This window comes from Sarcophilus harrisii, chromosome 1 (assembly GCF_902635505.1).
Source record: "Sarcophilus harrisii chromosome 1, mSarHar1.11, whole genome shotgun sequence".
NCBI lineage: Eukaryota > Metazoa > Chordata > Mammalia > Dasyuromorphia > Dasyuridae > Sarcophilus > Sarcophilus harrisii.
In genome coordinates, this window is record NC_045426.1 from 262,722,357 (window position 1) to 262,747,019 (window position 24,663).

The 24,663-nt window shown below is 38.6% G+C and overlaps 1 protein-coding gene across 1 annotated transcript in view; it reads left to right on the top strand.

The window, feature by feature from the left end:
* The window catches only part of MICALL2 (MICAL like 2), a 62,489-nt gene extending 39,994 nt beyond the window's left edge, over positions 1-22,495 (top strand). Inside the window, exons 8-17 of the mRNA XM_031941356.1 lie at positions 4,352-4,433; positions 4,831-5,015; positions 9,300-9,437; positions 9,942-10,006; positions 10,502-10,625; positions 11,977-12,067; positions 12,374-12,447; positions 13,785-13,899; positions 17,970-18,016; positions 22,221-22,495. Coding sequence (XP_031797216.1) covers positions 4,352-4,433; positions 4,831-5,015; positions 9,300-9,437; positions 9,942-10,006; positions 10,502-10,625; positions 11,977-12,067; positions 12,374-12,447; positions 13,785-13,899; positions 17,970-18,016; positions 22,221-22,312 — 1,013 coding nt within the window. The 3' untranslated portion in view covers positions 22,313-22,495. The remainder of the gene's footprint in view (positions 1-4,351; positions 4,434-4,830; positions 5,016-9,299; positions 9,438-9,941; positions 10,007-10,501; positions 10,626-11,976; positions 12,068-12,373; positions 12,448-13,784; positions 13,900-17,969; positions 18,017-22,220) is intronic.
* The last annotated feature ends 2,168 nt before the right edge of the window (positions 22,496-24,663 follow it).

A 24,663-nucleotide genomic window follows, 5' to 3' on the forward strand; every position in this document is an offset into this window, starting at 1 on the left:
GTAAACCCACAGAATATAGCAGCTGACTTTGCCCAAGATTAACCAATCAATTGGTCAGTCAATCAATAGGCATTTATTAATTACCTACTATGTTCCAGTTACTAGGAATAGAAAGACAAAGAAAAGAATCTACTCTCTAAGATCTACTATATCATCAGGGGACCTAACATGTACATGTAGAATCGTATGCAGAATCGATGCAAAGATTCATCTTCCTGAATTCAAATCCAGCCTTAGACACTTAAAGCTGTGTGATTCTGGGCAGGGTACTTAACTCTGTCTCAGTTTCCTCATCTATTAAAATTATATATCTATCTAAAGAAGGAAATGGCAAATCACTCCAGCATCTGCCAAGAAAACCCTAAATGGGTTTATGAAGAATTGGACTTGATTGAAATGACTGAACAACAACCACAAAGTAATTAGGGAAAGAGTTTTCTGTAGTGAAGTTTGAGGGAATCAGGGAAAGCTTCATATAAAAGGTATATTTTGAAGAAAGTGAAAGATTCTTTGAGGTAGAAGTGAGGAGGGATTGTATCACAGAAAGGAGGACTTGTCTAATGCAAAAGCATGGAGATGAGCGATCCAGTGCTATATATGAGGGACACGCAGTCCAGAAGATAGATTTTCTTTCTTTCTTTTTTAGTTTTTTATTTTCATTTTTCATTATTTTTATTTTCAAAATATATGTATATTATATATAGTATATAAAATATATATATATGTGTCATATATATTATATATTTTATATTTCATCATTTACTTTTGCAAAACATTGTGTTCCAAATTTTTTTCTCCCTCCCTTCCTCCCACTCTTTCCCTTAGACAGTTCATAATCCAATATATGTTAAACATGTGCAATTACAGAAGATAGATTTTCCACAGAATGGAAAGTGTTGAACTTGGATTTAGGAAATCTACTCTTATCTTTGACACTAGATATGTTAACGTGGATAATAAGCCACTTAAGCCCCTCTGAACCAAATCACAGGGCAGTGAGAACCCTTCTGAATTTGGCTGACTTTGCTACTTTATCACTTGTGTGAATTTGGACAAAGTAATTAACCTTTCTGGGTTTCAACTACCTCATCTTGCAGATGGGAAAGTTGGACTCATTGACATCTAAAGTCCCATCCAGTTCTTAATTTATGATCTAATGATTTGTGCATTAAGAAGATTACTTAGTTTTCAGCCTAAAGGATTGATTGGAGAGGGGAATAGCCTGGTAATAGACCAGTGAGGGGGCCATGGCTATTGTCCATTGGAGAAAAGACAAGGACCTGACCTACGATGGCTGGAGTGAGAGGTGAGAGGAAGGGGCTGGTATAATCAATGCTGAAGAAATTGTCAACGAGACTGGGCTGTTGATTGGACATGATGGATGATGAAGAGTGGAAAGTTAGCTTGAGGATAAGCTTAAATGTTAATGAAGTTAGGAAATAGGAAGGGGAAAGTTAATAATAATAGTAATGATAATTATTATTATTCTAGCTTGCATTTATATGGCTCTTTAAGGTCAGCAAAATACTTAACAAAATATTATTTCATTTGGTCCTCAAAATAACTTTGGGAGGTAGGCACTATTGTTATTCTCATTTAACAAATGAGGAAACAGGAAGAAGGTTAAGTGACTCCCAGGGTCACACAACTAGTAAGAGGTTAAGGAAAGATTTGAATTCAGATCTTTCTGGCTCTAAATCCTACACTCTATCCACTGCCTCAAAAAAAGATGATTTTAATTGTGGATCTGTTGAATTGGAGGTAATGGTAAGCATGTCCAGGTAGAGATGAGTCATTGTGGACGATTCATCAAAAACAGCTCATACTAACCGCATTTCCTTGACAATGTTTTCATTATGCTGTAATCTTAGACTACTTCCTAGTATCCCCTATTTCCACATTATTATGCCTGTGTCAGCAATATCTGAAATTTATTTCCTTTTTAACTTACCAAGTTAGCACAGGCTAGTGAGCTGCTTGAGAGAAGGGACTTCTTTTGCTTTTTTTTTTTTTTTTTTTTTTTAAATCCCCTCTGTTTTGCATGGTCCCTGATACTTAGTAGGCACTTAATAAATGTTAATTTGTAATGCCGAAAGAAACTGAGCAAGACAGAGATTAGAGACCAATTCAATAATTTATTAAATGGAGAGAAATACTGGGACCAATGGATCCCAGGGCTAGACGAGACTATCATCTCAAAGAGTCTAGCCCCGAGTATCGGGACAGCAAGCCTTTTATGGAATAATAAGTACGTTGACATAATGCAGAGACCTAGGTGGGGATAGCCTCGTAGATGGAGGTTACTGATATTCTAATGACATTAAGGAATGTCTATAACACCTTTATCTCAACCATTAAGAGGGGACGGTCATAACTTTAAGGCAGAATACGAAATAGGACAAATGGAGGAACTGGTCACCCCATTAAAAGGGAACTTTGGCATTACAAATTGACTGACTAACTGAGGTATACTCACAATGGTATTTAACTAGCTAGGGGTACAAAGTGGTGTGCTCTATAAACCTTCTGTTTTGCCTTTTCACTGATGACTTTAGTAGGGGTTAAATCAGCAGATTTGGCCACAGTGGATAAAGGGTAGCTAGTCACTTACATGGTATGATTCGAAGGACTCTTTGAAGTACTCCTTTCCCCTCTGAATATCTTTCCCATTGGCTTCTCAATTAGCTATTACTCTGCTGACTTATATCAAGGATTTTGCAAACCTTGAAGAGCTATATCGGGGTTCCCGAAAGTTTTAGTGCAGTTGAAAACTTCAGTAGCTTAGATCGGCACTAAAATTTTCGCAATACCCCATATAAATGTTATCTTCTTCTCCAGGAGGCCTCTGCTAAAAATGCAAATATCCCATGTTGTTGTTCAGTCCTGTCTGACTCTTTGTGACCCGCTTTGGGATTTTCTTGACAAAGATAGTTGGAGTTGTTTGTTATTTCCTTCTTCAGTTCATTTTACAGATGAGGAAACTGAGGCAAATAGGGTTGTGACTTGCCCAGCTAGTAAATTATCTGAGACCAGTTTTGAATTCACAGATGAATGTGTCACTGAGCTACCCCCAAATATCCCATGGGAGATGCCTTTATGGGTCACTTAACACTTGAATATTAATTTATTAGTTTAGTTAATAAGACCCTGAGGGTTTGAGAAACCAGATAGGTCAGTTTTGATTTTGGAGGATAAAAAGTGAGAGAGGGCATTGCTAGTGGGAATTCTGGGAAACAGGTAAATAGGAGATATAAGGAAGAAAAGGGTGCAGAAAGAGGAGATGGGAACATACAGAAGGTGTGTATGGACCCTCTTCCTCCAAACTGATTATACCTGGCTGGTGTTTGAAATGTTTCCTCTCAGTTATAACAAGCAGCCTGTGATGGCTGCCTGGGACGGCCAGACTAATTCTAGACAACATCTAGCAATCTGGGTTCTAGTGCGAGGTCTGCTGAGAACTTACTGTGTGATTTTTGGGCAGGACACTTTATCTTCCTGTATCTCATACCTCCTCTACTTATAAAATGAGAGGGTTATATTGGGTACATAACATCTCTGAACTTGGTGCAGTGGATAGAGCGTTGGGCCTGCCCCCAGGAAGATAGGAGTTCAAATGTGGCCTCAGATACTGTCTAGCTGTGTGTCCCTGGGCAAGGCACTAATCCTGTTTGTCTCATTTTATTTATCTGTAAAATGGGGATCAGAATAGCACCATGTCCCAGGTTGTTCTGAAGATCAATAAACAATAATTGTGAAATATAGTGTCTTGAGCATAATTAGATTCTGTATAAATGTTAGCTATTAGTATTATTTTTTTTGCTTTTCTTTACTAGGGAGAGCAATGCAATTCAGAGAATCTCAGGATACTAGAAACATGAGGGGCTTTATAGAACAGCTAGTGCAGCCTCTCAATTTACAGAGAAGGAAACGGGCTCAGAAAGGCAACTTTGTCCGTCATCAATTCTGTAAGGTGGAGAGCTGCTACTGTGGGTTTCTAAATCCTGAATCCAAGACCCCCCCCTTTTTTTTCCCCTTTCTTTCTTTTTTAATAGCTTTTTATTTACAAGTTATATGCATGGGTAACTTTACAACATTGACGATTGCCAAACCTTTTGTTCCAATTTTTCCCCTCCTTCCCCCCCAGCCTCTCCCCTACGTGGCAGGTTGACCAGTAGATGTTAAATATATTAAAGTATAAATTAGATACACAATAAGTATACATGACCAAATCGTTATTTTGCTGTACATACGGAATCAGACTCTGAAATCAAGATCCCTTTCTATAGGAGAGGCTGGGTGGGTCAAGCACTCAGCCCTTCCCCGTGTTTTAATTTGGTGTCCTTGCTTCCAGGTCAGGGTCCCAACTCTACTGAAGAAGCGCTAGATGGTCCTGCAGGTTGGCGCTCCAAACTAAAGCCCGTGTCGGTGGACAAGTGAGTAACTCAGAGGCTTGTCGAGTGTCTCCTAAGGGCCAGGAGTAGAAATTCCAACATGCCCCAGGACAAAGTGAGCTCTGCTCGTACCTCCACATAGGTGTATGTGCACCTTTGTGTGCAGGAAGGTCAGCCCACATGAGTGAGCAAGCCAGCAAGTGTGTAACGGGTGCATATGAACCTACTTACTAGTAAAATGAGCGGGTGCCGGTGTTTGTATATGGGCATATGTTGCTACATTTGCTCTGTAATTTCATCATCTATGCTAAGTTAGTGTACACACTTTGTACAGGTTTATGCATATTGATTTATTCATCCAACACATAAGAATAATGGGAGAAGATGGGGGGAACCTATATCCCTTCTTGCCTACTCATATCACACCTCATTCCACCAGGGTTCCAGAGCTAAAGGAAAAAGCAGCTCCAGTAGATATCAAGGGACCAGCTATTCTCAAGAAGCCTTTGGAAAATTCCTCAGCAGGTACACAGAGCATCGGGAGCCCAGCCTTGAAGGACAGAAGCCCTGCTTCAACCCCCACCTTTCCCAAGAGTAGCCAGGGCCCACTCCCTGGTCCTGTAGGTAAATATCCTGAGTTTTCCCTTTAACTAGAGGGAAAAGTGTGGCTGTGGATGGCATCTCAACAAGTACTGTTTCCCTTCCAGCTATGGCTAGGGCAGAGACAGGCTGGCAGTCATAGGTATTATCATTTAATTACAGCATCTTCTGGAGGGATGGAAAGAAAGATGCTATTTCTCCTGTCCTCTTCTCCAATAGTTTGAACTAATGCTTTATATCAACTCTGCCAGCAATCCCTGGCTTGCTGAAGGCATATTCGCTTCCTTCCTCAGAATCAGATTTTTACCTCCATTGCCTAACTTAGAAAACCCCTTTCCAGCTAGGTGACTTGGAGGTATAAAGGCTAGAGCAATGGCCTGGGGTCAGGAAGACCTGAGACTTTTACTAATGTATGACCTTGGGCAAGTCACTTAATTCTTATTGCCTCATTTTCCTCATCCGCAAAATGGGAAAATGGGGGTAATAATAGCACCTACTTCTCAAGGTTGTTGTGAGGATCAAATGAGATGATAATTGTAAAAGCACTTAGTGCCGCTTGACAGATAACTGTTAATTATTATAATTATTTAAATACATGGTAGTTTGTTAGGGGAAGAGTTAGAGAAGGAAAGCTATTTTTAATCAAGGAATTATCTATAAAGATCATAGAATAAAGATTCAGTGCTAAAAGGGGCTATGTTGTTCAATGCCTACATTTTACAGATGAGGAAACTGAGACCCAGAGAGTTAAGTGGCATGTCCAAGATCATACTGGTTGTATGGACTTAGAATTTTCACCCTAAGCAAATATCTTGCAAAGTTGTGTCACTCATCCTGGGGCGGAATTGGGGGAGAAGATGTGAATGGTTCAGAGCAAACCTATTGCTTCTACTGCAAAAACTGTGCAAAAACAAAGATTTGTTTGAGTGCCTTCTTCTTTTTCTTTTTTTAAACAACTCAGGAGCAAGTTGGTATGATTAAGGACCATTGATAAGTATTTCAAATGATCTAGCTTGGAGAAAATCTCTGGCCCCAGGCAGTGCATTCCCTTCCAGGGTCCTATTTGGCAAAGGCCTTTCCTGTGTTGTTTTTTCCCTGGGTTTGTGGACTATTCTATTTAGCATGGGGGAGGTCAGAGAAAGCCCTAACAGTTGATATGGGTCCTGGCTTGTGGGTTGCAGCTTATGTTACAGGAGTCTGAAATTATTTCTTAATTTTGAAAAACTCAGATGTGACTAAAAGAAAAAGGTGTTTTTTAGAAGGAATAAGAGCTGTTTTTTTTGTGTGACACACTTCACCAACATTAGAGAACAGAAAAAAATATTCTAATAAGAGAGTATGTATATATTGAGAACAGAAAAAATATTCTAATAAGAATATATATATATATATATATATTCTAATAAGAGAGTGTATATACATATATATATATGTATATACACTCTCTTATTAGAATATTTTTTTCTGTTCTCTCTCTCTCTATATATATATACTGTATTATTAGAATTTTTTTTCTGTTCTCTAATGTTGGTGAATAGTGAATCAATTTTCATTGATACATGTTCTTATGTGAGTGAGGGTTTTTTTTTTTTTTTTTTTTTTGGGTGTGTGTACATCATATGTGTTTGTTGGAGACAGGGAATCTTTCCATGTGTAGTTTTTAGAATATGAATAAATAAAATAAACATTTTCATGAAAATAGCTGAATAAGAATTAACATTCAACTATGACTATTTTGTTTATTTTTCCAGATTTGTTCTTTATTCTTTCTTTTCACAATAATGACTACTTTAAAAAATTAAATTATTAGAAACCTTAACATAAATCTAAAAGTCTTAGTGTACTTTTAAGCCATTGAAGCTTAAATTAATTAATTTAAATGTAAAAAAAATTAAATAAGTTTCTTTGTTAATACTTCTTGTTCAGTTGTTTAGCTGTTTCCAACTCTTTGTGATCCTATTTGAGTTTTTTGGCAGAGATACTAGAGTAGTTTTTCATTTCCTTCTCCGACTCACTTTACAGAGTCAAACAGGGTTAAATGACTTGCCCAGGGTCACATGGATAGTAAGTGAGGCCAGATTTGCACTCAGAAAGATGAGTCTTTTCTGATTCCAGGCCCCTGCTGGGCCACTTGGTTGCCTTTATTTTTAGGCAGGAATCCCAAAAATCTTAGTTCAGTTTTAATAGCTTGAATTGTTTTAATAGCTTACAACTACACTATGACTTTTAGGACACTCTAAAGAAACTTGCTTAACAACTATTTACATTTAAATTAATTTAAATGCATCATTCTCATAAGACTTTGCTAGTTCTTCTCTGTAAGTCTCCATCAAGATTCTTTGTCCGTTCATTCTCATTCATTTTTCATGAAAGCATAGATTTACTAGCTGCAAGAGACCTCTGAGGCTATCTCTAGTCCAATCCCCTCATTTTCCAGATAGGAAAACAAAGGCCAAGGAAGGTAAATCAACTTTTCCTTGGTCAAATAGGTAGTAAGTAGAGATCATGAACACAGGTCCTCTGACTTCAAATTTAGCCTCTTTTCCTTTGTGCCTTTTTTCCCCTTTGCAATCATAGCTATGATAAAATCCATTCTTCCATTTTTAGTCTTTTTTCTTACTTTGTTATTTCATTGATGTCTTTTCCAAATTCCTTGATTTCTCCTACTTTCTCATTTTAGTTGTATTACAATATTTCATTATATTAATATACTATAATTTATTGAACTTTTCCCTTTCTAGACATTTAGATTGTTTCTAATTTTGTTTTGTTTTGGTCTTTTTTGCAATTACATATAATGTTGCTATAAAAAATATTTGGACAGATAATTAAAAAAAATAATGTAATCATTTTGTAGTTCTACGTCTCCATGTATTACATTGCTGTGCTTTTTCAATTCATTCATTCATTTTTGTGTCTTTGCATCTTTATATGTGCGAATGTTTTAGTATGTATGTTTGCATGTGTCTTTATGTACTGTGTTTCCTTTATATATACAGGTTTTTCAGTGCCTAAGTTCTTATGTGTCGTGTTCCTGTGTGTGCTCTTATGTGTGTGCACACATATTTCTGTTTTTCATTTGAAGCCTTCCTTAATGAAGCCATAAGAGTAGGAGGCTCATGGCTCAGGACTGAAATTTCTGCTTTGCATTTTTCCTCATGTTCTTTCCTCTGATTAGTTTTCTTTTTAGAAATCTCACTGATTTTTTTTAGGCTGGACTTTCTGGCCTAGCTTTGATGACTTATGGAAAAAACTCAATACAGGATGATCCTAAATTAAGGCACAGAAGAAACAGCTAGAGGAGATAGGTTGATCTTCCAGTAAAAAATAAGCCGTAATATTTGGGCTGGTGGAGGCTGACTTTTGGGGAGCTGCCACAGATTTTATGGCCGTCTTCATTTCTCCTAACTCAAATATGAGAACATTCTCTATTCCCTGAGAGAGGTACCATGATATAATGGAGAGAGTGTTTACCTTGGAGTAAACTGCCTGGATTTGAGTGACAGATCCAACATAGTTGTGTGATCAGGAAAGTCATTTCATGTTGGAGATAATGTGTCATTGGGGATAGAATTTAAACTATAAAGTGATATAGAGATCTAAGCTGTTGTTATTTTATGTTTAGATATTATTCATCTATTCATTTGTTTAATCAATTATCCATTTTTTCATTTATTTACTTATTTTAGTCATTTATTTATTTAGGCATGCTTTCCTCTTCACCAGCCTCTCCCCTCCCCAGCTTTGAGCATTGACTTAGTTACTTTGGCCCCAGTTTAATCTAGTTCAACGTCTTTATTTTGCAGATGAAAAAACTGAGAACTAGGGAGATTAAGGGACTTGACTGTGATCACACAGGTTGTCAGTATCAGAACTGAGATCCAAACTTGGTTTTGTGACTGGTTTTAACTGTAAAGTTTTCATCTTGTGAGCTGCTTAATTTAGGAGTGTGCCATTCATTCCTAAGGAGATTAGGTGAAAGTAACAGTTGTTAAATGGAAACTCATCCCCTCCACTGGAAAAAAATTCTTTCAGCCCAACAAATATTAAATCTTTGGATTCATAGTTTTTTTCAACTCTACTGTTAGGGGTCTGTAGTTTAGATATAGGATATGTTAGTAATTAGAATCAAGAGAATTAGATTAAAAAAAATCTGTGATTGAGGAATGAAAGAGGATGAATTCTGGTGTGTACATGGATTAAGATTTGTTTTGGAATTCAAGAATGAGCATGATATGGCCTTATAAAGAGCTATAAATTCATCTGATCCTCATCATTCTCTGTCTGTCTCTTTTTTCCCTTATATAGCTTCAACTGCTTTACCAGCAGGCCGGAAGAAACTCTTGATACCCCCCAACCTGGATGTTTCTGATAGTTGGATGAAGCCAGAGCAGAAATGGGAAGAATCCATCCCTCCAGAGAAGCCCAGTCGACTCAACAAGACAGGTTAGCTTAAAGCTTTGCTTGTCTGTGGTGAGGGTCCAAGCCCCTCTTCCTCCTTGCATTCTCCTTTCTCAATCTCCCTATTGCTTTTCCTTCTTTCTTCCCCTTACCTCCTTTGGTCTTCCCCCAAGGGAAATAGCCCAAGGAGTAAAGGAAAGTTTTATGAGTCATTTAATGTTTGTAGGCATCCTCTTTGCTCATCAAGGGGGGGTCAGACCCTCTAAGGAAAATTAGAGATTGCAGTCAGGATCTGAGGGGTTGGTTGAGTAAATAAATGGTTAAAGGAAAAGGGCAGGGGAATGAATGTGACACAGACTTCAAGGGGGTTGTTTATACCCTGGAGTTTTGGAGGCTTTTCCCTTGAAAGAAGCCAGAGGATGAAGATAAGGAGAGATAGAATTCTAGGCATGAAGAACAGTCTTTGAAATACCCAACATCAATAGATAGAGTGGTAGAATTCAAGTCTCAGTTTGTTGAAGATTTTGATGGGTTTTACTTCCTTTTCAGAAAAGCCCTGCAATGCAACAAGCTTCCCCATCTCAGTGAACAAGGAGGTGAAATCTCCAGTTAAGGTATGTTTGAAAAGAGAAGTAGTTTAACAAAAGAATTGGAAGGGTGGGGGAAGGGATGGGAGGGAGAGAGAGGATAATGAAGGCAAATGGAAGGAATCAGTGTAGGGAAAAGATTGGGCTTGGTATTATTTTTTTTTTTCCCATTGGGAATGGGAGGGCACATAGTAGGTACTTAGAAACATGCAATAAATTAAATTGGATCCTCTCTACACTTTGTGTTATTCAGGAGATAAGTGGTTAATGGTGCTGGTTTTGGTAGTGGAAAGGCAATGTTGTCTTTGGATCATAGATTTAGAATTGTAAAGCACTTTATAAGTCATCAAGTCTAACCTCCTTTTATAGATGGGTAAACTGAGGCTTAGAGATTGTGTAACCCTGGCTATTTAGCTACTGTTAGAGGCAGCATTTAAACCAAGTTTTCTTGACTGCAAGTTTAATTATACTATGCCATCTCTCCCCGTAATCACCTTCCTACTCTCTGTTTCTGCCTCTTAGCTCCACCCTGACTATATGTCAGAAGAAGAGATCCAGAAGAAGATTCAGGACATTGAGAGAGAGCTGGACTCTTTAGAACTGAAAGGAGTAGACTTAGAGAGAAAGCTTCGGGAAGCTGAGGGAGGTAAGTTAGCAGGAAGTCTCTAAGTTTCATTGGGAAGAATGAAATCATATTTTTGGGGTTAGGGATGGGCTGCTGCCAGGTATGTTTCCTTGGCTGGAACTACCTATCAACCACCCCTACCTGTTGGGAAGGGGACTGGCCCAGTCACTTTTTCTATGAGGAGTAGCTGAAAAGGGCTGACCACAGGCTTGGTATTCTGACCTATATCTTCTCTGAGTTAATTTCTCTTCTAATCTCATTTTTTAATAGTATTGTATTTTTCCAAATACATGTAAAGATAGTTTTCACCATTCATTTTTGTAAGAATTTTTGTTCCAAATTGTTCTCTTTTCCTCCCTTACCCCCCTCTCCCTCATTCCCAAGATAACAAGCAATCTGATATAGGTTAAATAAGTGGAATTCTTCTTTTAAAAAATAATCTTTATTTTCCCTGAGGCAATTGGGGGGTAAGTGACTTGCCCAGGATCATACAGCTAAGACATACTAAGTGTCTGAGGCTAGATTTGAATTCAGGTCCTCCTGACTTCAGGGCCAGTGCTCTATCTACTGTGCCATCTAGTTGCCCCCCAAATAATATCTTTTTATTTTCAAAAGACATGCAAAAATTGTTTGACATTCACCCTTGCAGAACTCTGTGTTCCAAGTTTTTCTCCCTACTTTCCCCCTACTCTTAGACAGCAAGCAGTCCAATATATGTTAAACATGTACAATTCTTCCATACATATTTCCACATTTATCATGCTGCTGTATGAAATTCTTTTAAACAAATTTCCATATATATTATGTTCTAACTCCATTTGGGATTACTCTGTGTCGTTTTAGGGCCAATGTTTGCTACTCTGGGCACCCTTGCTTGGTCTCCCTGATGTTTCCTCTTCCCATCCTTGCCTTAGACTTTGAAACCTGTCTCCCACTTCAGTTTCTGTCAATCTCCATCCTATATTCTATCTTTTGGTGCTCAATCCTGATTCTTCCTTTGAGAGGGGAGGAAAGGTTTGGGCATGGGAGGGTCTTCTGCTGCTCAGAAGCTTTGCCTTAGGCAAGATGGGTTAGAAGAAAGCTACTTTGACTGAGAGGTCTGTGCTGCATTACCTGTGGACTATACCAAGGCAGGAACCCTAAAACTAAGGATTTGAGGTATTTGGTTTTAGTTAGATATATAAAACTTCACTGAGATTCATCCTATTTGAGGCAAAGGTAGACAGGAAAGAGTAGAAACACTGGGTGTCTCATCTGCATAGAGTTCCTGGGAGAGAGGGAAGGTGTCCTGCCTGGTCACCTTTGATTTTCAGGGTACTCCAGATTATGCTGGTCTAAGTAAGACTCCTTATCCTCCCTCCTTGTTGTCTAGATGACTCTGAAGATGCCCTCATGGTAGAATGGTTCAAACTCATTCATGAGAAACAGCTGCTGATGAGGCAGGAGTCGGAACTGATGTACAAGTGAGTGTGGCTTAAATCTTTAGCCCTTTTCCCTTTTGGCACATGTGAGCTAGGTGGAAGGCAAATAACCCTTTGCTTGTTCCTTTATACTTTTGGAGTTTGAGTTTGAGTAGAGGAACTCCCCCATGCTAGATTCTCCTTTCAAAAGAGAGAGCTAGAGATGGGCTGTTGTTGGGGAAAACATTTTTTAAATGGTGAGAGAGCAGCTTCCCCTGGTGACCTTTAACTCTGAACTAGATGGGAAAGGTAAAGACCAGGTCATTCTGAGCTCAGCTATCTAACCTGATCCTTTGCTGGATTTCCCAGGGCCAAGGAACAGCGTCTGGAGGAGATGCAGCTCGATATTGCTGATGAACTTCGCCGCTTGATGGAAAAACCAGGTAAGTAGGTGACCAGGCCTTTTAGTCCGGGGCTTCTTAAACTTTTTCCATTCATGACTCCTTTTTGTCCTAGAAATTTTGGCCAAGAAATGACCCCAGGTATATTGGTATATAAAATAGATATACAAATCAAACCTTTGCTGATAATAAATAATAATTTTGTGACCCTCACATTCAGTTATTAGATCCCATGTGGGTTGCAAACTGCAGTTTAAGAAGCTTTGTTTTTATTTTCCTTCTGCCTCATGTAGAGAAAGGGAAAAAGGTACCTGCTTCTGCTGTGAAATCCTGGAATCCTTGCTGAAAGGATCCTCTTAGAATCATAGAGGTGTGAAATAATGCATGTTGTACTATCAGATCAGTTGGAGTGTTGGTTAGTTTTGCTGAACTCTTTTTTTCATCTTTTGTTTGTTTGCTTGTTACAAGGCATGGTTCTTTCAGTAGGTGAGAGAGGACAGATATCTAGAAGTGAAGTGATATAAAAACAAGATTGCAATACATTTAAAAAAAATAATAAAAGAAGACAATTCCAGAATTCATAGAATCAGAATGGAATCGAAGAATCACAACATCTTAGAGAATGAGAAGGGATCCCAAAGACCATCTAGCCCCCATTCAGCTGAACAAGAGACCAGTCTCCAGTATTCCATGAGAAGTGATTATCCAGGGTCTGTCTGAAGACCTCCATTGCTGGAGAACCCACCTAGGTGTGGCACATTCTTTTTGGGATAGCCCTAAATTTTAGGAAATTCTTTCTTATATCAAGCCTAAGTCTACCTCTCCACCCATTGCTACTAGTTCTGTTTTTGAGGAGCAGAAGTCGTTTGATCCCTTTTCCATATGGTAGCCCTGGAAATACTTAAGAATAGCTTTCCTCTCACCCTCACATCTTCTCTAGGTTACCTAGTTCCTGCTCGTGGTCTCTGGAAGGAACCTTGAGGAGTATATCCCAAACTCCTTGTTTGATAAGTCGGGATACCCAGAGACACAAAGTATCTTGTCTAAAAATATACAACGTATCGTTTAGGAGGCTTCTGTTACTCTGCTGAAAGCCTTTAAAACACCCTCAGCTACTCAGTCAAGAGGTCTTACTCTGGCCAGCAACAGAGGGGGAATGATTTAGTCTTTGGGTCTCCTGAGGTTATAGCATCCTGTGATTTTGGAAGGATTCCTTGTCCCAGACTCCCAGTTTCTCAGCTTCCATCATCAGAGAGTAGAGATGCTGCCACCTGCAGGAGAAGTAGGGACTAACAGCTTGATAAGGAATAACTTGCTCATCTTGGGGGAAATTCAGACTAGCCAGGGCAAACGGGGTCATTGCTGTTTTAACCCTACAGAGGCACTGAAGACACCGAGGGAAAAGAAAAGGGAGCAAGAGCTTTTGGAACAGTATGTGAACACCGTGAACGATCGCAGTGACATTGTGGACTGTCTGGACGAGGATCGTATCAGGTTAGGATGTGGTGGGTGAGGCGGATTGAGGGGAGTGTGTTGGGAACAAAAAGGAGGGACTTGGACAATCTAGTGGAGATGATTGCACATGAAACAAAAAAATCTATTAAATATAACTTGCTATTCTCTATATATTTATGTGTACATATTTTATATATACACAAGTATATATATGTGTATGCATGCACACACATGTGTATATACACAGTGCACATATACATACATGTAACACACGTGTGTATACATGCATACACACATAAAATTTATAGTAAGTTTTTTTCCTTTTTTTCCCTCTCCCTTCCCCCCCCCCCAACCCTAGAGATGGCTACTATTAGACACAAATAGATGTGTGTGTGTATGTGTGTATGTGTTGTATTGTTGTATTCCTACTTCTATTTATCAGACTTTTTTCTTTATGTCACTTTTAGGGAGTAAGTCATTTTGACTTAGAAATGTCCAATGGTAAGCAACCCCACCTCATTTAGGGATAGGGATCTGGGTTCTGAAATGGGGCAGGATACAAGAAGAGGAATTGCATTGAACTCAGGAAGAAAATATTCTGGCTCTGCCTGGGATGGGAAAACAAGGATATTTCATCTCTCTCAATATTTTGTCTATTTCTCTACCCTTCTAAAGTTATTTGTGGCTGTAGTTTTACTCATTCTTTCTACTTCCTCCAACTCCAATGAAAAATGTTGCAATAAGAATAATTATCCATATTTTGCAGATGAGGAAACCAAAATTCAGAGAAGATGAGCTTTTAGCCAAGCTCTATTAGCTGAATCAAGAGAGTATGTTCCCTTTTTATGAAGTTTGGAGTAGAGGGTTGACTCTGAGTAGTTAAGGGCTATGGAGAAAATAGGATCTTAATCTGACAGTTTTAGGATCCTAGGTGACCCTAGTGGATGGAGAAGAGATCTTTCTGAATTCAGATTTGGTCTCTGGACACTTACTAACCTGTTTCTCTCAGTTTTCTCATTTGTAAAATGAGCTGAAGAAGAAAATGGCAAATCACTCTAGTATCTTTGTCACGAAAACCTCAAATGGAGTCATGAAAATTTGAGTACGATTGAATACTACCACCACCATTCAGAGGTGTGCCTAAATGTATAGACACAACCTGGGGATGAACATTTCTATTGGTCCTATCCCTTCAGGGAAGGTGCTTGATTCTAGTTTAATTCAGTTCAAGTTAACAAATATTTAACTGCTTCTTCTATGTCCTGAGCCCTGAGGATATTGACATCATTGCCTCAAAAGATTGAGATTTTATCTTGCTACATTCCCTTCTAATAAAGCAGATTGTAATTCATTTATAATTTAGTCTTAGAAAAGTGATGGGATTAAAGAATTAATCACCCACTTTCTAAGCTGATAATGAACTTGGTAGGGACTGATCACTTAAGAGACAGCAGGCAGAGCTAGTGTTCCATTAATATAGGGCCTTTACTCACCATTCAGTGAATCTTCATGGAGGATTTAGGATAGAGGAGATCCTAAGACCCTGCAAAACATACATATCAAATGATATAGCTTTGACCTCTAGAGAGTTACATTCTAATAGTTTTATTTCCAGAAGAAGATAAAATGTTATAAGTAAGTAGTTTTGTCTCTAGTAAGGGAGGCAATATTAATAGATATAAAATATAGGACAAATCAAGAACAAGATTCTTAATCAAGGGCTAGACCTTATAGGGTAAGGGTTAAATTGCTATAATAGTTAACATTTATGTAACATATTAAATTTTTTTCCTTTTAAAAATTTTATTTTATTTTTATTTATGGGATAAAACAAATATTTCCATAACATAATATAATTTTAAAAGATGATTACACATGAAACAAAAAATCTATTATACATAACTTGCTATTTTCTTTATGTATTTGTGTTTGTATATATGTATATATATGCGATTTATATATAATAAATTAATTTTTTCTTTTTTTTCTCCCTCCAACCTTAGAGATGGCTACTATTAGCCACAAATAGATATGTGTATTAAATTGTTCTATACATACTTCCATTTATCAGACTTTTTATTTATGTAATTTTTAGGAAAGAAATCATTTTGACTATTATAAATGCCCAAATTAACTACAAAGGAATTACAATTACAAATTAACTACTATGGAAAAATATGAAGATGCTATCTTCATCCAGAGAAAGAACTGATAAATAGAAGTATATATTGTATAATAAAGTTTGCAAAGAAAAGGTGAAAAAGGCAAGATCATGGATCTGTAGTTGAAAGGCACCTTAGAGGACATCTAGTCCAAATTTCTTGTTTTACTGAAGGGGCAACTGAGGCCCAAGGAGATTTAAGGGGCTTGTTTAAGTCCACAAAAGTTTTAAGTGTCAGGAAAGGGGGAAGGGAACAAGAATTAATTAGGAACCTACAATGTGCCAGGCACTGTGCACTTTACAGGTATTATCTCATTTGATCTTCACAACAATCCTATGAAGTAGGGGCTATTATAAACCCCATTTTGTAGTTGAAGAAACTGAGATAGATAGGTTAAGTGACTTGTGCTAATTTTTTCTGCTAATGACTGAAGCTCGCTTGAATTCAGGTCTTGCTGAATGTCAGAAGTAACTCTAAAGTCAATGGTCCTTTTACCATTCCATGTCTCCCCTTTTATACACATTATTTCATTGATCCTTGTAAAATCCCTATGAAGCAAATACTACATTTAATTTCCATGTTATAAATAAGGAAATATCCTCAGAGAAGTTAATGAACTTACCCATGGTAACAAAGCTAGATGTAAGAAGTGAAGTGATGTTTAAACATTGTTTTCCTCAGAACACATTATAACATGCAAGTGAATGAGCAATCTTGGACAGTGCTAGATTGAATTGAGGGGTAATAGGGAGTCTTTGTATGCTTTTGAGCAAATGAGTGATGTAAAGAAACCTAGAGAGAAGATGAACTGATTGCAATGTGCTAGATGCTCTAAAAGCAACAAGTCAGTCTGAAAGCTTTTGCAGGAGTAATGCAGATGCAGGGACATGAAGGCCAGGAGTAAATTGCAAGTAACGGGGGTAGTGGAGAGTGATGCTGCTGACAAATGCTGAAAAAAGAGGAAAAGGATAGGACTTTGTAAATGATTGGTTGTGAGGGGGAGGGAGGAACCACATTGAAAGACTCCCCAGCTTTCTAGCTTTGGTAACTAGGAAAATGACAGAATCAGACTCAATGACAGGCTATGGGAAAGGAATTGATAAAAATTACTTAGTTCAAGTAGTCAGACCAAATCTAGAATGGGAGGTAGGGGGTGGGGAGGTATGTGGACAGGAAGTAATTCTTCTGGGAAGATTGTCTTGTTCTTAGCCCCTTCCCAGGGTTCCCTACTTGCCTCAGCCATGTTTTGCTTCCCTCCCTCTCCCCCAAGAAGGACTTTCCAGGTCTCTTTGTCAGATAGAAGCCCAGCCTTTTCTGGATTCCAGTTTCTTGTCTCCTGGGAAAGGGGAGGGGGGAATTTGCGGTGAGAGGTTAATTTGGTGAGTTTTTTTTCTTCTGGTTTTAATATTTCTCCATAGACTCCTTTAAAAACATAGTCAGCTAATACATCAGCCGATTTGCACTAACTGTGAGGAAAATGCACCACTTGGCCCCCGACCTCTCTTAGAATGGCCAAGGGGGTCATTTGTGAGTTGCTAGTTTCTTCTGCCAGTAAATGCATTGTTGGAGGGGTTTTTATGTGTGTGTGAATGTGTGTCTTTGTGTGTATGTGTTTCCTGTTTGTTTTGGTTTAATTTCCTTTTATCCTTTTAAAACTGACAAGTATAGTTAACCAGTTCTAATCTTCAAGCCCAGGGCTGCTTCTAGCTATTGTAGATACCAAGACAGGAGCTGGAATTTGCCTGCCTCAGATGTCCAGCGAACTGGGCAGGAACGTAATATTAGTCACCTCCTTGGTTGTAGTGAAGTCATCCAGAGGGTGTCTGGGTGTTCAGACAAAGGGATACTGTAGGAACTGTCCCACAATTGTCATTGCCATGATATTTTTTTTGCCTTGGTCTATTAATCTTTACCTACTCTTGTAAACTGATTTGTTTATTTTTTCAGGGAACAGGAAGAGGACCAGGTGATTCAGGACATGATCCAGAAACTAGGTAAGTTCTACATGCTTAAGACCATCCTACCCTTATGAAGGAAAACAGTCATCAAGGTCTGAAGGCAGATCCCTCTTAGGAAAAGAGTGGTATTAGTGGGGGAGGTATGAGCCATATATAGTTATCTGAGAGAGTGAACCAAAGGCCATTTTAAAGCTTAGTAAGACTGTCACTTCATATTAAGGAGTGGGAAGAAATTAAGTCTAAAGTAGTCATCAAAAGTTGGGGAAGTTAGGCAAGGAGAGTTATGGAAATGTTGATGAAATTTGAATGTTTTATACCACTTCCTTGCAAAAGATGATTATCTTTTATCAATCATTCAATCAACAAGCATTTATTAAACTCTTACTTAGTGCTAAATGCTAGAGATACAAAGAAAAAGCAAAAACAGCTCCTGCCTTCAAGGGGCTTATATTCTAATGAGGAAAACTCCATATATAAATCAACATATGAAATGGAATAAGTTTTAGAAGGATGTCATTAGCAGCAGAGGGTGGGGTATTAAGAATGGCCCAAGAGTGATACTTGGATTGAGTCTTAAAGGAAGCCAAGGATTTCAAGAATTTGAAATTGGGGGAGAGCATTCCAGGGATGGGGAGCAGATTATTGCAAAGATAAGGATAAAGGCAATAGAACATCATGTCTGGGAGATAGCAAGACCAGTATGTCTGTATTGTGGATAGCACAGAGGAGAATAAAATGGAAGAAGTTTGGAAAGGCAGGAAAGGACCAGGTTGTGAAGAGCATTAAATATGAAACAAAGTATAATATAATTGATCCTTCAGGTAACAGATTGCTGAGAGAGCTTATTAAGCAGGAGGTGACATGGTCATCTATGTTTTCCTATTACTCTGGCAACCGAGTGGAGAAGATATTGGAATAGAGACTGGAGGCAGAAAGACCCAATTAGAAAATTATTGTGATAGTCTAAGCAAGAGTCGATGAGAAGCTGATCTAGGGTGGTGTTTATATAAGTAGTAAGAAGAGGAGAGATGTTCAGAAGAAAGAAATTGGCAACTGATTGGATTTGTGGGGTAAGAGAAATGTCTTGAAGATAGCACCAAGGTTGAGAATCAGGATCATTCTCTTAACAATAGTTATAAAGTTCACGAAGGAGGAGAATTTTGAAGGGAAGATAATGAATTCCATTTTGTACATATTGAATTTGAGATGCCTAAGGAACAATCAGTTTGAGATGATCAACTGACAGTTGGTGATGTGATATTAGAGATCAGGATGGGAACTAGGAGTGGATAAATTGGTCTAGAAATTATCTGCATGGAGATGATAATTGAACCCATGGGAGCTGATGAGATCAGCAAGTGAGAGAAATGAGAGGATGGCTTAGTATAGAATCTTAGGGGACCCCTACAAATGAAGACCTAATGAAAGAGATTGAGAAAGAAGAGTCAGATAGGAGGAGACAATCAAGAGAGAGAACAGAGTGGGAGAAAGTATCCATGGAGAGAGGGAGAACAACAATGTTAAATGCAGAAGGAGAGTTAAATTAGAGAAGAGGCTATTAGATATGGCAATTAAGAGATCATTGGTAACTTTGGAGAAAGCAATTTCAGTTGAATGATGAAAATGAGTGTCAGATATCAGTGGAGAGTAAGAAGAAAAGTGGAGAAGATAGGTACTTTTTCTAAGAGAATTTATTGGAAGAGATGTAGGAATGATAGTTAATGGTCATGATAGTTCTATTGAAGATTTTTAAGGATAGAGGAAGCCTTGGCCATGTTGGTGGTAGCAGGAAAGAAGAAGAAGGACAAAGAGGAGAGAGAAGAGGTTTTTTTTTTTTTTTTTTGGCAAGAGCAAGTTATTGGAAAAGATGAGAAAGAAGGAGCTCAAAGGTGCTGGAATATTGGCTATGGCTTTCCCTTGACCTGCCATGTTGGTTCATCCACAGGCCACCATTTTGGCTACATACCTCCTTTCTGTCTCCTGGCCAGGGTTACTGTGATTTAAACACATGATACAGTCGCACACTCTTCCCTGGTTTACTTGATGTACCATTTGTTCAGTTTAGGGCTGATGTGTGAGGGTGCAGAAGCAGAGGGGGAACTAACCAGCCAAAATTTGCATCCAAATTGATTTTAGATTTGCTGATACAGCCCTCTAACCACTGAGAAAACAAAATCAGTTAATCAGCAAATCAATCAACCAATCAATCAACAAGTACTTATTAAACACCTACTACATATTCTTCTTTATATTCTGTAGACCCAGATTGAATTCAGCATACTAGCAATTGTAACAAAATAATTTCGAGTTCTATCAATAAAGATCTTATTATCAGGAGATTAGAGAAGCTGTCTTTTTCTATTTTTACATTCCTGATCTGAATTAGGAAATCTTTCAAAAAGAATTACTTTTCTATTTATTTCCAAATCTATTATTTTATTGAATTCACAAACTTTTGTGGATTATAAAATCCTCCTAATTGAATTAGTGGGAAAGGTAGGTGACACATTGGATAGGATGTTAGGTCTGAAGTTAGGAAGACTAATCTTCCTGAAATCAAATCTAGCCTCAGATACTTGCAAGGTATGTGATCCTGGAAAAGTTACTTCACCCTTGTTTGCTTCAGTTTCCTCATCTGTAAAATGACCTGGAGAAGGAAATAGCAAACCATTCCAGTATCTCTGCTAAGAAAACCCCAAATGGGATCATGAAGAGTCAGACATAACTGAAAAATGATTAAACATCTGGACTTGAAGGCGCAGTGCTAGGTAATGGGGATACAAGTACAAAGAATGAAGAGATCACTATTCTTTAAGAGCTTATATTCTAATGGAGGAGACTACGGATACATATAAAAATATATCAAACATAGGGGCAGCTAGATGGCACAGTGAATAGAGTACCACCCTTGAAATCAGGAGGACCTGGCCTGAGGCACTTAACACTTACTAGCCATGTGATCTAGGACAAATCCCTTAATCCCAATTGCCTTGTCAACAGTATATAAGAGAGAGGGCACTCAGTTGAGGGGGACCAGAAAGCCTCCATGCAGAAGATGATGCCAGAATTATATTTGATGTGTTGAGTTTAACATGTCTCCTGGACACCCACTTTGAAATGTCCAATATGTAGCTTGTGATATGGAACTGAATCTTAGGGGAGTTATTGGGACCGAGTATATGGATTTGGGAGTCATCTGCATAGACATAGCCATTCAGCCTATGGATGCTGAGGAGGTTACTAATAAAGATTGTAGAGAAAAGAAGGGGGTCTTGAACAGAAATTTGGAGAGCACCCAAGGTTGGGGAGAATGATGGGCCATTAGAAGAACCTGAGAGAGAAGACATGGTCAGAAAGGTAAGAGTAAAACTAAGAGATAGCAGTGCCATGAAAACCTTGAGGGGAGAGAGCATCTAGAAGCAAAAGGGAGAAAGTTACATCAAATGTGCAGTTGTTGATTAAGTATTCAAGACCCTGCTAAATCCTGTGGGAAAAAACAGACAAATCAGAGTCCTGCCCTCAAGTTGCTCATAGTCCAGTTAAAGGGTTAAAAGTAGTCTAACATTAATAGAAAACCAACCACAGTTATCAAGATATAACAAAGCCTGAATATATGGATTAGTCAACTGTTAATGGAGGGAGAGAAATGAAGAATTAGGGTAATCAGAGAAAGACCTTATGGAAGAAGATTTAAAAAAAAAAAAAAAAACCTGGGCTTTGAAGGATTTTAAATTAATGATTGAAGGCTACTTAGTATGTGATCCTGGGCAAGTCACTTTATCCTGATTGGCTATTTTTTTTTTTTTTTTGGAGGCAATCTATGTAGCACTTGCACCAGATACTTCATACACTAAGTGCTTTATAATTGTTATCTAATTTCATTGTCCCAACAATTTTAGGAGTAGGTGCTATTATTATCCTCATTTTATAGATGAGGAAGGAATTGGAGAGAATGGTGTGAATTGAGATTCAGAAGCTGGGAAATTAAAAGCAAGGGATACTGAATTTGGGGCCAGAGGACTCAGGTTCACATTCTAGTTCCACTATCTGTATGACCCTGGTGTCTCCTTTCTGGGCCTCAGTCTTTCTTCCTCATTTATAAAAAGAGCATATTGTACTATTGTCCTGCGAAATGCGTGTGTACTTAGACAACTGTTTATTTCATGAATTTTTGCTCTGGGTGGGTGAGAGTCTTGATGGGCTAGGGAACTCAGCTATGCTTCTCTTCTCTTCCCTGCAGACCTCCAGAAGGATGGAGCAGAGAAGAAGAAGCCCAAACGTCGTTTATCCAAGATTTGGAAGCCGAAAAATAAAAGCAAAACATCAGCATGATGGCTCCCAGTCTCCAGGGATCTCGCCAAAGCATGTGGGGTGATTCTGTGTCTCTGTCACCCAACTCTGAACATTCTGGTAGTCTCACCCACTACCTAAGATGGAAAAGAAGAAGGGAATGTGGAATCTAGGACTTGTCGGAGGATGACAAGCTCATTATCTCCCACAGTGGGAAGGAAAGAACCAACATATGGCTCCAAATGCTGACTCCTTAGCAGGGGGAACTCGGTGATCAAGTTACTCTAGGGAGGCAGAGACCTCCTGATCTTCTGGGCCAAGAAGGCCAAACTCTCTTGTCTTTAAGTGAAGTCTTCTTCGACATCATCATAATAAAAATAAATTGACCTCAAATCCAGCTTCCTCTCTTTTCTCTCTCTCTCTATTCTTTCCTGCCCTTCCTTGCCCTGTCACACCCATGACTTCTAGGCAATGGCTAATTCAGAATGAAACATATGAATTGGAAGATCTGGCTTTTAGTAACTTAATTCTAAATCCTTGAGACGGTAATTAAAAAAAAAAAAGTTTTTACAGTATTGTGAAGATTTGGAGTTAGTGTGAAGGTCGAGTTGAGGTACTTTGTATGATGTTTGTGAAGGTGTTTTGGAAATATAGAAAGTATTTGGGAAAGCATTGTAGAAATTTGATGATAAAACAGAAAGATTTGGTTACAACAATTAGCACTATTTGGAGGGAGGGGAGTTCTAGGGTCTAGTTACAGTCCCTGAGGCCTTTCCAGGAAACAACTGTTTTCAGCCATGCTGGTATTTACCTTCACCTTGTTGCCGAGGAGTAAGGCATCAAGGGATCAGGGTTATAGCTCTTACCAATCCCTTCCCAAGTTGTTGCCTACTGCTGCACTCTCCACCCTCTGCAAGATTAATGAATTTGCTTAAGGTTTATGTCCTGTCTTCTTCCAAGAAGACTTGGAAGCTGCTTATAGATGAAATTCAGCACAGAAAATCCTTGGAGAAAACAGAAAAAGGTCCATTTAAAGGGAGAAGAAGCTCTTTAGGCACCTGAAATGAGTCGATTATGACAGCTGGGAAGGAATTCAGCTCTCAGAGTTCCTGCCAACTTGGGAGGAAAGAGGAATAACAGTTACATTCATTTCATTTTCTGAAGGGAGAGAATAGGCAAATGTATCTGCTGGGTTAAGCATTCCTCAGGCCAGGTTTGACTGAGTTCATGTTGAAGGGCAAGAGCTAATAATAAAATGATCCCTTCTGCTCTGGTTCCCCAAAAGATAGAGATACTATTCACGCACTCCTCCCATTACATTGTTACTCAGGGGGTACATTTCTGGGTAGTTCCTAGATCCTGTAGTTCAGAGGTTTTGGTTTCTTTTGGTAGTTTAGGTAGAATGGGGGAGACAGAGAAGTGGGCTATTAGAGTGCTGATTTGGAGTCAGAAAACTTTGAACCTGGCCTTGCTATATGTTGGTGTGATGTTGGGCAAACCCTTTGGATAAGATCTTTTTTTGGCCTCAGTTTCCTAATTTGTAAAGTGAAGAGTGTGTATTAATCAGGTGGACCAGCCAGCCACCATTAGGGTTCTAATTTCAAGGGACTCATGATTCCAAGAGACTTAGGCTAGAAATATTTATTTCCATGATAAAATGGATCATAAATCATAATGGATTGTAGCTATAGAACTGGAGAGAACCTTTGCAGCTACCCAGTACAATCCCTTTCCCATTTTACAGATGACAAACTGAGTCCCAAGGAGATTTATGGTCTGCCAAAGATTACAGAATTAACATTTGAACCTAGTTCTTCCAACTACAAATCCAGCATGATTTTCACTATAGAAAACTAATATCCCTATTCTGTTTCCAACTGGTTCTGATGCTAGTTCCAAGCCATGGTTTCCTGCATTTTAAAGTGTGCTGTGGCCCCATTGATAGCAAAGGTATATGTGTGTGTGGGGGTCATGTTTAGCATGAACCCCTCCCTGACCCAGCCCAAATCGCACTACACGGGAGAACTCGTATTCAACAAAGGAAAGGGCAGATGGGAAAATCCTGGCAGTGCCCTTGTAATTTGTCCCCTGGGTCACCTTGCACAAAGACAAATTCTAATGGCAGCCAAGCCAACCTCCTTGTTGTGAAGTTGGTAGTGAGGTCCTCTATGGCTTCACCAAAGTAAGCTGACTAAAACCTAGGTCCCTATATGTCTCTATATCCCTGTCTCTCAGTTTGTGTCTGTATCTCTGTTTCTATCTCCTCTGTCATTTAGTGTCATTGTCTCTATTTCTGTTTGTGTCTAGTTTTACATCTCTTTCTATCCCCTTTTTTTCTATCTCTCTGTGTCTGCTCATCTATAAAATGCAGATAATAAATACCTACCACTCCA